At 42.5% G+C, this 14,524-nt stretch overlaps 1 protein-coding gene across 5 annotated transcripts in view; it reads right to left on the bottom strand.

The window, feature by feature from the left end:
* Positions 1-1,594: 1,594 nt before the first annotated feature.
* Positions 1,595-14,524, bottom strand: part of LOC137424158 (uncharacterized) — an 83,357-nt gene continuing 70,427 nt past the window's right edge. For all 5 annotated transcript variants that reach the window (XM_078769115.1, XM_078769114.1, XM_078769116.1 and 2 more), the window contains 3 exons: positions 6,194-6,291; positions 5,624-5,831; positions 1,595-5,432 (listed from right to left, as the gene is read on the bottom strand). In XM_078769115.1, the coding sequence (XP_078625241.1) occupies positions 3,618-5,432; positions 5,624-5,831; positions 6,194-6,291 (2,121 nt within the window). In that variant the 3' untranslated portion in view covers positions 1,595-3,617. The remainder of the gene's footprint in view (positions 5,433-5,623; positions 5,832-6,193; positions 6,292-14,524) is intronic.

Below are 14,524 nucleotides of genomic sequence, written 5' to 3' on the forward strand. Positions count from 1 at the left end.
TATGTGCTAAAAATATATGACAAAAATTGATTTTTCAATATGACCGCCCTGCCCAAACTAGTTATGTCTTACAGATGCTCCATAACAAGTGTCATCAAATCTAATCAATATTTGTGTCTTTTAGAGCGTAGACGTCGAATTGTTTACAGACGACAGACGGCGGACACTGGGTGTCGACAAAAACTCAGCTGGACATAGTCCAGTTGAGTTAAAAATACATACAACTCATCCTCATAAGTATTTAGCTGGTGGACTCATATTTGGGTTTTTTTTTTTTTTTTAAATTGCAGAATACGTGCTGTTCACCACCTTCTGAATGTAGACTTGAAGCAAGGAAATCACTTTGAGGGCCTTAGGTTTGAGTGATAATGTAGGTTTTTCATGCAAAACAATAAAAACTATTTCTCACACAAAGACTAAATATGTGACTCATTCGATAGCTTGGGTTGGAGTAAAAGCTCAGTAAAACATCTTGGCCAAAGTTCAGTGAAAACACGACAGAGCAGAAAAAAATGTAACAGTTAACATGACATGCACTCAAAAAGCCAGAAAAGGCATGCAATCAACAAAATGCATTCGCAAAGGTGCCAAATACAATACCATTGTACAGTATTGAATTAAAACTGGCACATCCACATACTTTACGAGGATTTTTAAAACCTGTGAATTGTTTTTTTTCTTCTATCCAAAGTCAAGACTCATGTGGGAGCAAAACCTTCAGAGAATGAGAGGGTTTGACCACCACAAAATGGTTGAAGGGAACAAGCTGGTATTTGATGGACATACAAATGTAGACAGAAAAGTACATGGACATAAGTTTAAAGAAAAGCCAAGCTAAACAGCATGGCAGGATGTGCAAATAAAACAAAGAGCAATTACTTTTTGGGGCACCCACCCACCAATGCAATGAACACAGTCCTTTCAATTACACTAAGTGAGATAGCATCTAAAAAACATAGGGGCAATACCCCTGGTGCTCACCTGGTGGTATAAACAGTATACTGCACTGACTAAAGGTATTTTAAACCAATTTCAATGCTTGCTAGAAGACAGGGCAGCATGTAGAATCATACTAACATAATCATCAGACTTTAAACAAAAAAAATACCTGTTTTCGGGGGCAACCTCCCTCCCCCTCCCCCCTCCCCATGTACCTCCTCAGACCCCAGCTTTTCCAATGCCATGAACAATCATTGGTACATCACGGATGATGAAGGTTGTGGTGAAGTTTCATCAAAATTGTGTGTGTAGCTTCTTAGAAAAAAGCAAATACCTATTTTGGGGGGCACCTCCCCTCCCCCCCCCCCCATAGATCCCCAAAGGGGCAGATTTTTTTTAAAGCCATGAACAAACTTCAGTACATCACGGGTGGTGAAGGTTGTGGTGAAGTTTCATCGGAATTGCATGTGTAGTTTCTGAGAAGCAAGCAAATACCTATTTTGGGGGGCACCTCCCCCCCGTAGACACCCAAAGGGGCAGATTTTCTTAATACCTTGCTCCCTTGTACTTCGTTCCAGGTGAGATAATATCCCAGACCTTAAAATGGTGGATAACAATCCTATAAAGCAATCTTACCTGCAAACAAAACAAGAGCTGCCTTTTATTACTCAATGTTTTATTTGTATTCTTCGAGGCACCAATGGGAAATTTACAGCAAAGGTGTCGTGTAAAGTACAAACCGTGGTCAGATGTTACAGCTTTCAATTATCATTAGTAATGTCGTATAGTACCAGTAAATACACATTCTAAATATGTAAGCAGAAGACAGCGTTTAAGGGGGGGAGGGGGAGAAGCAGAAACAATACTTGATGGCAATTTCATTACAAAATGCTCATGCTTCAAAATAATGTTTTCAAAACCAGTGCCCACTCCTCACTCACCGTACTACTTTTTATCTCCCTCCCAACGATAAAGCCTCCTGTTTTGCCCCAACCCATCACTACATCTCATCTCCCCCGTCCTCCGTTCCCCCACCACCCGTCTCAGTCATCGTGTTGCTCAAAAAAGGAAGTGCGAGTGGAAAAATCTTTCTTAGACATGTCCAATATGGTACAGCAGCTGTTATACAATATATGACATCCTGAGTGTATTGCCAAAAAACGCACGAGGCAGTTGCTTTATAAACAGCACGGGGTATTCACAGTGATTTTATGAAAATAAATATGCCTTAAATATAGAAAACACCCCAGAATAATCTAAAACAACCTGGCGAAAAGACATTTTAGATAATGTTATTGAACACATTCCATTGTACAGGAGGATTTACGTTTGCAGTCAAAAAAGTACGATATAATTTGTGATCAATCTTGTCATAGCATTGTAACAAAACAGCTTTTGGAAAAAGAAAAAAAACAACCTCATTAAATATAAAAAATGTTAAGACGACTTTAAAAAGTGTCATATTTACAAAGGCTTGTAATACCTGCTGCCTCGATCAGTTTTGCTTGCACTGCAATACGAATTGATAAAGTGTAGTTGAAAAATTTGAACAAAAATTCACTTAAGGCATCACCCTAAAACCGTTTTACTTTGTAACACACAAAATGTGATACTGTAGTGATATAATCACAGCCTAATGGAATCAACTCTCCAAGGAGAAAAGGAAGAAAAAGAAAAGAAAAGAAAAAAAAAGCCATCGTCTCAAATACGTCAGCAAAACCAGTAAGGCCTCTGTTTGCCACATCGTCAACAGTCCACACAAGGTGATATTGACAGTTCAAGGCATCTACCTACAAATATACCTCTTTCCTGCTATATAAATGTGGTTATTTGCAGCAAAACCACTTATATGGGAGTTATTACCAGGGTCATTCCCTTAGGTTGGAGAAAGCAAAAAAAAAAAAAAAAGGGGATGGAGAATTTCACGAACAGGTGCAGCAAGGCCTATTGCAGTCAAGTGCCAGGGTTGTTCAGTGTATCATTAGAGGTTCCAGCACTTGACATCACCCCCAGGAATGCTATAGTGGTTTGGAACCGCAGTGTAGTTACAGTAATCTGCACCTCTCCTTGCATCACAATCACTTTTGGATCGATTCCTAAGATGGCCTTCATTGTGTTATACTACAGCAGGAAAAGCAGAAGACGCAACCATGCAAGGAAAATGAGAAGAATGGATGTTTGGAAAGGGACAAGTGAGAAAGAGAGGAGCACGAAAAAAGAAGACGAAGAAAAAAAGACGATAACAGTGACAATTCCATCATTCTTCAGTTGCATAATACTGTGCACCAAGGAACATTTGCCAAAACCATTCAACTAAGGCGGTGGGGAGGGTGCGGTGGAAGCATTCACAACTTAGCCACAAAAGTCCCAAAGGCTGTTTAGTAAAGAAAATAAATACAAAGTAAATGCTCTTATGTAGATAGCAAGCACATTAGGCCGCTACAAGAACTTGCAAGAAAACATCCACAGTAAATTACTGAATAACAGCAAACAAGATCCAGTCAGCAAACATAATGGCGATGCAAACAGTGGAAGAGCTTGGTCCAGAAAAGAAGAAAGGCCGTTTGAGTCGTTAGTCCTGAGGACGACGGGGAGGAACCATATGGACCCTGTTGACCCCAAAAGGCACAGCTAGCCAGTTACAAAAGCTCAGCAAGCAGAATTGCCTGTTTAAGAGTTTACATTTTGCTTCCTGTGTGTGGGGAGCTCGGTGTGACATCATATGGGAAACGATGAAGGCCTTCCTGGGATCCTAGGTTATAGTAACCACTAGGAAAAAGGGGCATTCGGGCAAGATGTGCATATAGTTGGGCAGCATAAGGGTAGCCAATGGGAACTTGGCTTTGGCCTGAAATGGAACCTTTCAGCTTGGAGTCGGTGGAGGTACACGCGGATTGAGAGAGAGTTTTTTCTTGCTCACTGTGAGATGCTTCAGTTGAAGGAAGTCCGTCTTTATAGAGCGATGGAAAATAGGGCAAGATCGGTCGCTGTGCAGCTGACAGCACGACTGGGGGAGGAAGCACTGACGAAAATCGAAGAGCCTCGCCACCTGGTCTTATTCTGTTATTTGCTGTCACAAGATTATCACAAGCTTGTCGGTGCAAATAACCTGCCGTAAGTTTGGCAAGCCCTGCATCAAGACCTATATGACCTCCTTCCCAACTTCCTCCAGCATGCCAACCCTCTACCACTGCTGCCTGATCAAGCATTTTTGTTTCAGCTAATGATCCTTGTACTGTACTGTGGGGTTGTAAGATTGCAGCATTTGATATCTGGGCATGAGCCAGGCCAAGTGGGGTCTTCTTGCTACTCATGTCCTTTTGGGTCATAGATACTTGGTTACTTGGTTTTGAAGCAGGAACAGACCCTGAAGTTGAACTCTGCGCTGTCACTGGGACTACGGAGTCTGCGCTCTGCACTTCTGCCTCCCATGGACGTTCTATTTTGGGCCCTTCCAAAGCAATCCCTCCAACCAGCTTGTCTCCTTGTTCTGTAGCAGATCTACACGTTCCATGCACTCCACCTACAGATAAATCTGTTTGGCTTTGAACATCAGCATCAGATTCTTTTGCTTTCTCAAATTCATCAGATAACTCAGTTTTAACACCACAGTCTCCACTGCCCCAGCTAGTGTACCTTAATCCTTGAGGACACTGAGCAAGCTTTTCTAAAACATTCAAAGGTTGCAGGCTGGGAGATTTACAAACAGCATGTGGTAGTCCTACCCCAACTTTTCCACTGTTGACAGGGAGTGTACCCATCCTAGAGGATGCTATACGGTCTTCAAAATGTTCTCTGTGCTGCTTAGGGGGACAGTACCTTGCTATTTTTTCTCGTCTAATCAACAGTGGAGCTGAATTAGGCACAGGTGAAGAAACGTTTTTTTCTTTTTGTGCCAATTCACTTGAGTCACATTTCTTCTTCAATGATAAGTCAAGAGGCACATCATCCTCAGTGTCTGCTCTAACAATTGTCTCATTGGCATAGTCCTGGTTGTGTGAATGCTCATACTGCATGACACCACCTCGACTGTCTGCTAGTACAGAGGGTGGCTGCACGGGCACAAGAAACTCTGGAACCGTAGAGGGATGTGCAGAACCAATAGTTGAGTATCCGTTCGCTACTTTGGGCATCCCAGAATACAAGTAGTAGGCTGGGTTAGTCAGCTGCTGGGCCAAATACCGCAAGAACATTGTATGCGAGTCCGAGGATGAGTCATCTGGAGGAATCAGCAAGCTAGCCGATGTTTTTGGAACAGTCTCCAAACTCGCCTCTGAAGCACTTCCTTCAGGACTGTCACTTCCTGGACTCCTTGATGTAGCCTCCTGGCCATGTAGGCCAATTGGAGCTGGCATGGCTTTGCCACCACATTCCAATGAGGGAGTTATTGATTCTTTTGGAACTCCTGCTTCAGATGGCAAATCTTCCATCTCAAGTGCCATTTCAACTGCTGTTGATTTTCCAGCCACTTTAAATCTTCCTTTTGCCAAGACCTAAAAACAAGAATAAGGCAAATATTAGCAGTGCAATAGTTAAATAGATATGCAAAGTGAGAACTATTACATATCACTGTTTTTTTGCCCCTCCTGCTCTTCAACTCTCCAATAAGAAAACACCAGTAGCATATATTATATTTCAGCAAACATTTTTATGGAAACTCCCCAATCTCAGTCAGTTTATCGACCTTAAGAGAAGTCTTTTTGATAGATTGGCCTTCTTTTTTCTTCTTGTCTTGGAAACCAACTTCCAAGGGTGGTTGCGGACTCTCCAATGAGCGCTTGCGGCTGTCGGCAGAGTCAGAGGCTGTATCCGCACAGCGTCTGCGTGGCTTAGGAAGAGGAAGGGGTTTATCCTCCTCTCCTTTCAGGTGACGCTCATAAGGTAACACAAGCCTGACGGACATAAGTTAGGTTAAAGAAAACAATTTTACCAAACATTTAACACTGAGGAACAACTTGTTTGTTACCCTAATACTATGGTTTAATTCCTAATTTCAAACGCCAAAATAACATCCCACATGCTCGATGAATCGACCGACTGCAGAATAATCTCGCTTTAAATCGACAGAGGCACTCAGAAATGTCTTCTAAGCATCTTCCATAAGCCACTCTTTTGTATTCTTTTTGAAAACACAAGCATAACAGAATAAACTGCAGCAAATGCAGTTTTGTTTTGTTTTCATTGGTTGTGCTGTACCTAAACCATGAGGTAGATTGGTTGTGCTGTACCTAACCCAGAAGGTAAACATGCCTACCGTTCATAATGGCGCCGGGTACAGGTGGCTGCACTCGTACTGGAGGGATCTCCGCCAAGCTTATCATATACTGCTTTCCACAACCGTTGCTCTGTCACCTAAAAAGCCACAACCAGCACATGCAGACAAAGAAGAGGTGACTTCATGTGTAACCATCACATGGTAAAATACTGGATGAGTAATTTTGTTTTACATCAATGCACATAACATCCTTCAACTAAAAGTTGATACAGTACTGCTCACAGCAGAAGTGATAAATTATTGCTTTTAGTATTTGCTGTCATGATTTTGTGCAAAGTGTGGTGTATTAGGTACTGCTCAATGCTGCAGTAGTGTTAGTAACAGATTTGTGGGTAATTTTATTGGTATTATTTTGAAGTGTGTATTTTAATGCCAATGTCCTTTAAGAGGCTGGCTGACAGTAAATATGAGGTATGGTTTGTTGGTTTGAATCTCCACCACTGAAGGTGGATGGAGGTTATGTATTCACTTGTGTCTCTCTGTCTGGCTTTGAGCAGGTTATCTCAAAAAGTTGTGGATGGATTTGGATGAAGTTTGGTGGGCAGCTTGGATGTGTGAGACAAGGACAAATTGATTCGATTTTGATGAAGATCCAAATACGGATAAAATATTTTAAAAATTCTTTAAGTGATTCTTCACCATTGAGAGATAGGGCCAAAACGATATAGAACCACCTTTAGAGGCCATTTTCCCCCACAGAGCAGGGGTTGGCCTTTTTCGGACACCATGGTCCCCTTTTTGAAGCAATGTTTTATGGCCGGATGCCTTTCTTGCCACCAACCCTGTTGGTCGCCTCTTACGACACACAGGGAATTACCAGTGAACTGGTACTCAATTTGCCGACCTTGGAAGGATGACAGGCTGAGTCAACCCCCCTGGTGTTAATTGAGCGATGACAGGGATTCGAACCCAGGATCCTAGGATCCCAAGCCAGCACCCTAACCGCTAAGCCAACACCAGGCTCTGGGGCCAAAACGATATGTAGCATGATATTTCAAAAAGTTGTGGACAAGTAATGCCAAAACTAGGTGAATGAGTGGGATCGGTGACATGAACAAGTCGATTATATTTTGGTTCAGGTCCGAATCCAAATCCAGCCTATCAGTCGGATACAAAACATAAACTGTTGGAGTCAACCCCCCTGGTGTTAATTGAGCGATGACAGGGATTCGAACCCAGGATCCTAGGATCCCAAGCCAGCACCCTAACCGCTAAGCCAACACCAGGCTCTGGGGCCAAAACGATATGTAGCATGATATTTCAAAAAGTTGTGGACAAGTAATGCCAAAACTAGGTGAATGAGTGGGATCGGTGACATGAACAAGCCGATTATATTTTGGTTCAGGTCCGAATCCAAATCCAGCCTATCAGTCGGATACAAAACATAAACTGTTCAGCCTGGTGGAGGTATGCACTATACAGAGTGCAATTCTAGTTTGATCCCATGATTGGATTAGTTGATGGGCAGTGCAGGTGAAGAGAAACCAGACAATAGAGCAAGGCAATCAGCGAACAAGAGAACAGAGGAAGATTATATAAATTGAGTGTTAAGTGTTTAATATGGCTGATACTTACATAAAATAAGTATCAGCGGAGATATTGGAGACAGGATGTAGAAATAGCACACCTAAGAATTGTTAGAGATAGGTTGAGGAAACAGATGGCTACTGTGCAGGAGGTGTAGGAGTGGGAACATTTTGGAGATAACAGTTGGTTGTTTGAGGGCCCTGGTGTTGGTGTTGGTGTTGGTGTTGGCTTAGCCCTGGTGTTGGGTTAGCGGTTAGCATGCCGGCTTGGGATTCTATGATCCTGGGTTCGAATCCCGGTCGATCGCTGAATTAACGCCAGGGGGGTTGACTCAGCCTGTCATCCTTCCGAGGTCGGCAAATTGAGTACCAGCTTGCTGGGATGAATGATCACGGTGTGTACACCGTATCCCTGCGCATCGTAAGAGCGTGACCAAGGGTTGGCGTCAGGAAGGGCATCCGGCCATAAAAACATTGCCTCAAACAGGGAACCATGATTGTCATGGGGCCCGCAAGGCTAACCCCTGCTCCAGCAGGGAAAATGGCCTTAAAACGATCATTCATATTCATATTCAGTTGGTTGTTTGAGGGGGAAATCTACATAGGAGATTGGTAGTGGTGAGGGTGTGGTAAGCGCAGGCAATTTTGAAGGTGAGGTGAAAGTAGGGGTAGGCAATGGTGAAAGTAATAGTGAGGGTGGAGTATGTATAAAATGGTGAGATTAGAGTGAGTGTAGGCAGGGGCAATGATCTGGAGTAAGGGACAGTGAAGGAAGGTTAGTTGGGTTCTGGCAGGCAGATGGCACGGGTACACGTAGGAGCAAATGATGTAGGGAAATTTTACTCGGATGATTTGAAAAATGGGTACAGGTTATTGGGTACCCAACTCGTAGCAAAGGGTTGTGAGGTAATGTTTTCCTGTATTCTTCCGAGAAGAGAACTGATCACTAGAGCGATAGATTTCAAACCAATGTTTGAAAGATGGTTCATGGCACAAGTTTTGCGTTTAGGAAGCAATGGAATTAATTTTGGTGGCAAAGAGTGTTTGCAGAATGATGGCTGTAGGCTAAACAAAGGTTTGGAGTGGGAATAGAGAAAGTAATGAAGGCTTTTTTTAGCCTATGGCAGGCTTGGTAGGGGGTAGTCGCAAAATAAGCGAGACGGCTTCATGGAGAGAAAGGACTAGGAGGCTACAAGATGTATAGGTGTGCTAAAAAAGATAAAATAAGTCGTGTGGTAATGTAGGTAAAAGACCATATCATATCAAAAGAAAGGGGTGACAGCACAGAGGGGAAGTGATGTAGAGGACTCTGTGTAGATCTAGATGGTATGAATAGTGAAGTACTCTTTGGATGATTTTCTTGGGCTCTTGGTGTGAGAGAAGAGCTGAATTGAAGAATACATTAATCATTTAGTAAAGGCATGTTGTAAGGGAAGAGTACTGATTTTAAGGGACGACAATGTAGTGTGTGTGCACGGATTCTGTTAATAGTTTGGGATAGTTGAGCAAGGCAATCAAATTTCAGAAATGCAAACTTTGAGGGTACAAGAGGTGAGTTTGGAGGGCAACCAGCATCAGAGAAATGGGCAACGATCAAGGTGCAAATGTGCATTGCACAGAGTACGTATATTTCAGCAAACCAAAGCTCGAGGCAGAAAAAGGCCAGAGTGGTTGAGGTAAGGAGCGCTATTAAGGATAAGCAGAAGGCATTACTTAGGTGTAAAACGACAGAAATGGAGTGAGATTCAGATCAGTATAATAAAACAGAGGCCAGTTAAGGAAATAACTAATCCAAAAGGGAATATGAGCAGGATATGACCAAGAGTACTTCACTCAACTACTTAAAGTGTATCGAGCCCCTCTGGGACGCCCTCTCGTCGACTGGATTTGCGTTGAGTAGGGTACTTATATGGTTCTGCATGTTCCTTTACGGTTCTATAACTGAGACCAAATGTATCTAGGGGATAAGGAAAGGCTTTTAGAAGAGTTCCAGTTAGAAATACAGGAAGTAGAGAAAGAGCTAGGAGAGTTAAGAAATATCAAACCCTGGGGCCAGATAATATGCATTCGATAATATTGAGGGAGGTGGCAGAGCAAATAAGTGAGAGGTTAGCCGATATATTTAACAGCTCACCAGAGTGAGGACATATACCAGAGGTTTGGAGAACAGCAAATGTAACAACAATATTTAACATCGGATCCTGAGAGGAACGAGAGAACGAGAGAGCGAGAGACCTGTTAGTTTGATTTCAGTTAAAAAGCCAGTAAAGTTTTACGCAATTTGATGCACAAAGAATACCATATATAAAGTCTATATCCAGAGTGTGAACACAGCCAATGCTCCACTCACATCAACTGCAGCTGTGTGGGACAAGTGTCGCTGTGGATCTCGATTGATAGCATTAAATACTGAATAAGATTCCATCTAACAATCCCTGGAGAACCCAGTCAAAGTGAATTCGATTTTAAAGTCAAATAAATAACATTCTCTTCGAGCCTCCACATCTAAAAGCCTCCACGGCACTCTGGGCAGTGTATTTTACCATCATTGTGACAGACACAAAGGAAACAGGAGAGTTCATAGAACACAATACCCTGCACAGTGTTGAAGTATATACTTACATCTTAATAAAATAATGATTTTAAAGATCGTTAAAAAAACATTCCAGAAGTTTAGCGCTATTGAAGCCGTCTTATACACCACCTTATTTAACATGTCCAAGTACTGCAAAACTGGAGGTTCTTGGAAGTGCAAAGAAGGTGATTTGTGTTCAACAGTCTTGACGAATATAATTCAATTTCAATAAAATACAGATCCTAATGTGTTGTCACTGAAATATACCCTCATACTTTTGTTTCCGTGGTTGTGAAGCGTTTTTAATAACGCAGTTGTGAGGCGTTTTGAATCACGTGATGGTGAGGGGTTTTGAATTACATGGTGTTCAGGTGTTTTGAATTACATGATGCTGAGGTGTTTTGAATTACGTGGTGGTGAGGTGTTTTGAATTACGTGGGTGTGAGGGGTTTTGAAATAGGTGATGGTGAGGTGTTTTGAATTATGTGGGTGTGAGGGGTTTTGAATCATGTGGTGCTGAGGGGTTTTGAATCACGTGGTGCTGAGGTGTTTTGAATTACGTGGTGGTGAGGTGTTTTGAATTACGTGGTGGTGAGGTGTTTTGAATTACATGATGATGTGGTGCATTTAATTACGTGGTGGTTTGGCGTTTTTAATATTGTGGTGGTGAGGTGCTTTGAATTATTTGAAGTCGAATAAATTACTGTGCTTTGAAAGTCGAATAAATTACTTAATAGAAAAATATAACGATCGATATTTCCAAGCACAAGCCTCCTTTTTTTGGTTGAATCTTGATGTTACTCCTCCCTCAGAGCATGTGGCAAATTTGATTGGTCGGGACGGCGTAACATTTCACTCAATAATTATTAAACTGATGGTTTTTGGGAGTGAAAGCAAGGTGATTTGTGTGCTACAACTTTCAAAATGATGTATGAATGCTAACAAGGCCTTTCACATACACTACATGACCAAAAGTATGTGGACACCCCTTCTAATTGGTGGATTTCGCTGTTTCAGCCACACCCATTGCTGACAGGTATATATAATCAAGCACACAACCATGCAATCTCCACAGACAAACGTTGGCAGGAGAATGCGCCGTACTGAAGAGCTCAGTGACTTTCAAGGTGGCACCGTTATAGGATGCCACCTTTCCAACAAGTCAGTTCATCAAATCTCTGCCCTGTTAGAGCTGCCCCAGTCAACTCTAAGTGCTATTATTGTGAAGTGGAAATGTCTAGGAGCAACAACAGCTCAGCCGCGAAGTGGTAGGCCACATAAGCTCACAGAACGGGACCGCCGAGTGCTGAAGCTCATAGCGCGTAAAAATCGTTTGTCCTCGGTTGTAACACTCATCACCGATTTCCAAACTGCCTCTGGAAGCAACGTCAGCACAACAACTGTTCGTCGGGATCTTCATGAAATGGGTTTCCATGGCCGAGCAGCGGCACATAAGCCTAAGATCACCACGCGCAATGCAAAGCGTCGGCTGGAGTGGTGTAAACCTCGCCACCATTGGACTCTGGGGCAGTGAAAACGCGTTTTCTGGAGTGATGAATCACGCTTCACCATGTGGCATTCTGACGGAAGAAACTGGGTTTGGCTGATGCCAGGAGAACGCTACCTGCCCAAATGCATAGTGCCAACTGTAAAGTTTGGTGGAGGAGTAATAATGGTCTGTTTTTCATGGTTCGGGCTAGGCCCCTTAGTTCCAGTGAAGGGAAATCTTAATGCTACAGCATACAATGACATTCTAGATGATTGTATGCTTCAAACTTTGTGGCAACAGTTTGGGGAAGGCCCTTTCCTGTTTCAGCATGGCAATGCCCCCGTGCACAAAGCGAGGTCCATACAGAAATGGTTTGTCGAGATCTGGGTGGAAGAACTTGACTGGTCTGCACAGAGCCCTGACCTCAACCCCATCGAACACCTTTGGGATGAATTGGAATGCCGACTGCGAGCCTGGCCTAATTGCCCAACATCAGTGCCTGACCTCACCAATGCTCTTGTGGCTGAATGGAAGCAAATCCCCACAGCAATGTTCTAACATCTTGTGGAAAGCCTTCCCAGAAGAGTGGAGGCTGTTAGAACAGCAAAGGGGGGGGGACCAACTCCATATTAATTCCCATGATTTTGGAATGAGATGTTCGATGTTCGGATGTCCGCATACTTTTGGTCATGTAGTGTATGTGCTGTGTGTTCATTTTCAGTGAGTTGCTTCGGCTAGCATAGGCACTTATAACCTGTTGTTGCTAGTGTTAAATCTGGAAGTCAAATAATCTTTTAAACATAATTTTCAGCATTTAAACAAATGAGTGGCAATTTCAAAATTTTATGACGTCCCTAAAAACGAAGTTTCCTGTTTGGAATAATTTCAATTTTGTTCAACTGCCAGACAGAGACAAACTGAAGCAACTGCTTTATTCCTCTGTGCACATGCACGCTCGTGACGAGTCATACAATTTGCCAAATTCAGAGCCAAAGTATTGCTAAACTACAGGTTAGTGTTCTGGTTCATGTTCTACAGTGTTCGCAATATGAAATTAAATTGAAACTAAGTAGTTCCTCGATCAAAAACCGACGTCTGTCAGACGGAGACAGACAGACACACCGACCCAACTGCTTAACCTCACTTTACGCGACGTATTTGGGGTAATGATAATAGCGGACACCTTGATGACCCCGAGGTCACAATGGGCTATGGCAGTTAAATTTGGCTGTGACAACTAATGACAATGCCATTTTACTCTCCTAAAAACGATTAAAACTATAAAGCATTCATGATGCACTTCAATTGGAAACCGTTGTTTTCTCAAGTTGATAAATTGGAAGAAAGGAGTGCAAGCTTGTTCTGTTCCTGGACAACACTCCATCACCCACAGCTGTAACTGAAGACCAAAAGCTTCAGTTCAACCCACCAACACAAAGCATAAACAACTAGTTTATCAAAGGAATGTCCAGCCCCTGAAGCTGCAGCACCAGAAACTGTAGCTGTGACACGAGTAGTACCATGGAGAGTGATAAGACTTCCACTAGGGCAGATCATAGGAACAAAGTCGACCTGCTGGATACTGTTTTGGATTAGCCATGGCTGGAATGAGTTGGATCCATTCACAATTCAGAAATGCTTCTTCCATTGTTCACACTTTCAGAAGCCAACATGATAATAAGACATGGAAATGAGAAAAAGTCAATTTCTTTCATGGTTTATACTTGGTTGCCTTCACATAGACCTTCATATAATACAATATATTTATAAGTATTGCAATTAAATAAGAATATTGATTGAATCTTGGATACTTTGGTCTCGATTTACCAGCAGACTTGGCCCTCGAGTGATCTTTATAGACAGGTTTGAGTGAATTAATTGCACGTGCACTCAATGTGTATTAGGACTTCTTTTTTTTGTGGAAACAGGAAGTAGTAGATAAAATTGCAAATAGAAGGTAAAAACTTTAATGGTATATATGCAGTCATGTGTTGATGTCGTGCACTGTGATCAATTGTCATGCAAGAAATCAGAAAGTGCCATACCTGGAAAGGACTACAATAGTATAGGCAGTGATACCGTTGTAGTATGGTCAACGTGTGGTAAATACTATGGCTATTGGAAAGAAATATCACATGGCAAGCATTTAGAAATCAAAGTCTGAGGCAATAAAGGCTACTCCATGCAGCACATTGCAGGCTGGTTTCATGTTTCACCAGGAGCTGTATACAAGGCTCTGAGGAGGGCATGCAAAACTGGTACTGTTGACAATAGAAGCGGGTGAGGAAGAAAGTCCAAAGGGAGGGGGGAGGGGAGGAAAGGGAGGGGGTGATGTGGTGAGAGAGAGAGATAAAGAGAGAGGTGAGGTGAGGTGAGGTGTGTGTGTGAGAGAGAGAGGTATTGAGAGAGACAGGGATGAGAGAGGAAGGAGTGAGAGGGGAAGGTGAGAGGGGAATGGGGAGAGAGGGGTGGGGAGGGAGAAAGAGCAGGAAAGAAGGAGAGAAGTGAGAGAGGGGGAAAGAAAAAGGTGAAACTTCCATTCAGTATTGTATTTTTGTTTCCCCGTAGGTTTATAACCTGAGGTGTCAGTTTGGCTGAGCTTCCAATAACCATTTAAATATTAAATACAAAAATCAGCAGAATTTAACCCCTTTAACTCGTCTTCAAATGCATACATATAAGATCATTATTTTACTGACTTTGTTTGGGATAAATAGAAA

The sequence above is a fragment of the Myxine glutinosa genome, unplaced genomic scaffold (assembly GCF_964187855.1).
Source record: "Myxine glutinosa unplaced genomic scaffold, kmMyxGlut1.1 SCAFFOLD_1220, whole genome shotgun sequence".
NCBI lineage: Eukaryota > Metazoa > Chordata > Myxini > Myxiniformes > Myxinidae > Myxine > Myxine glutinosa.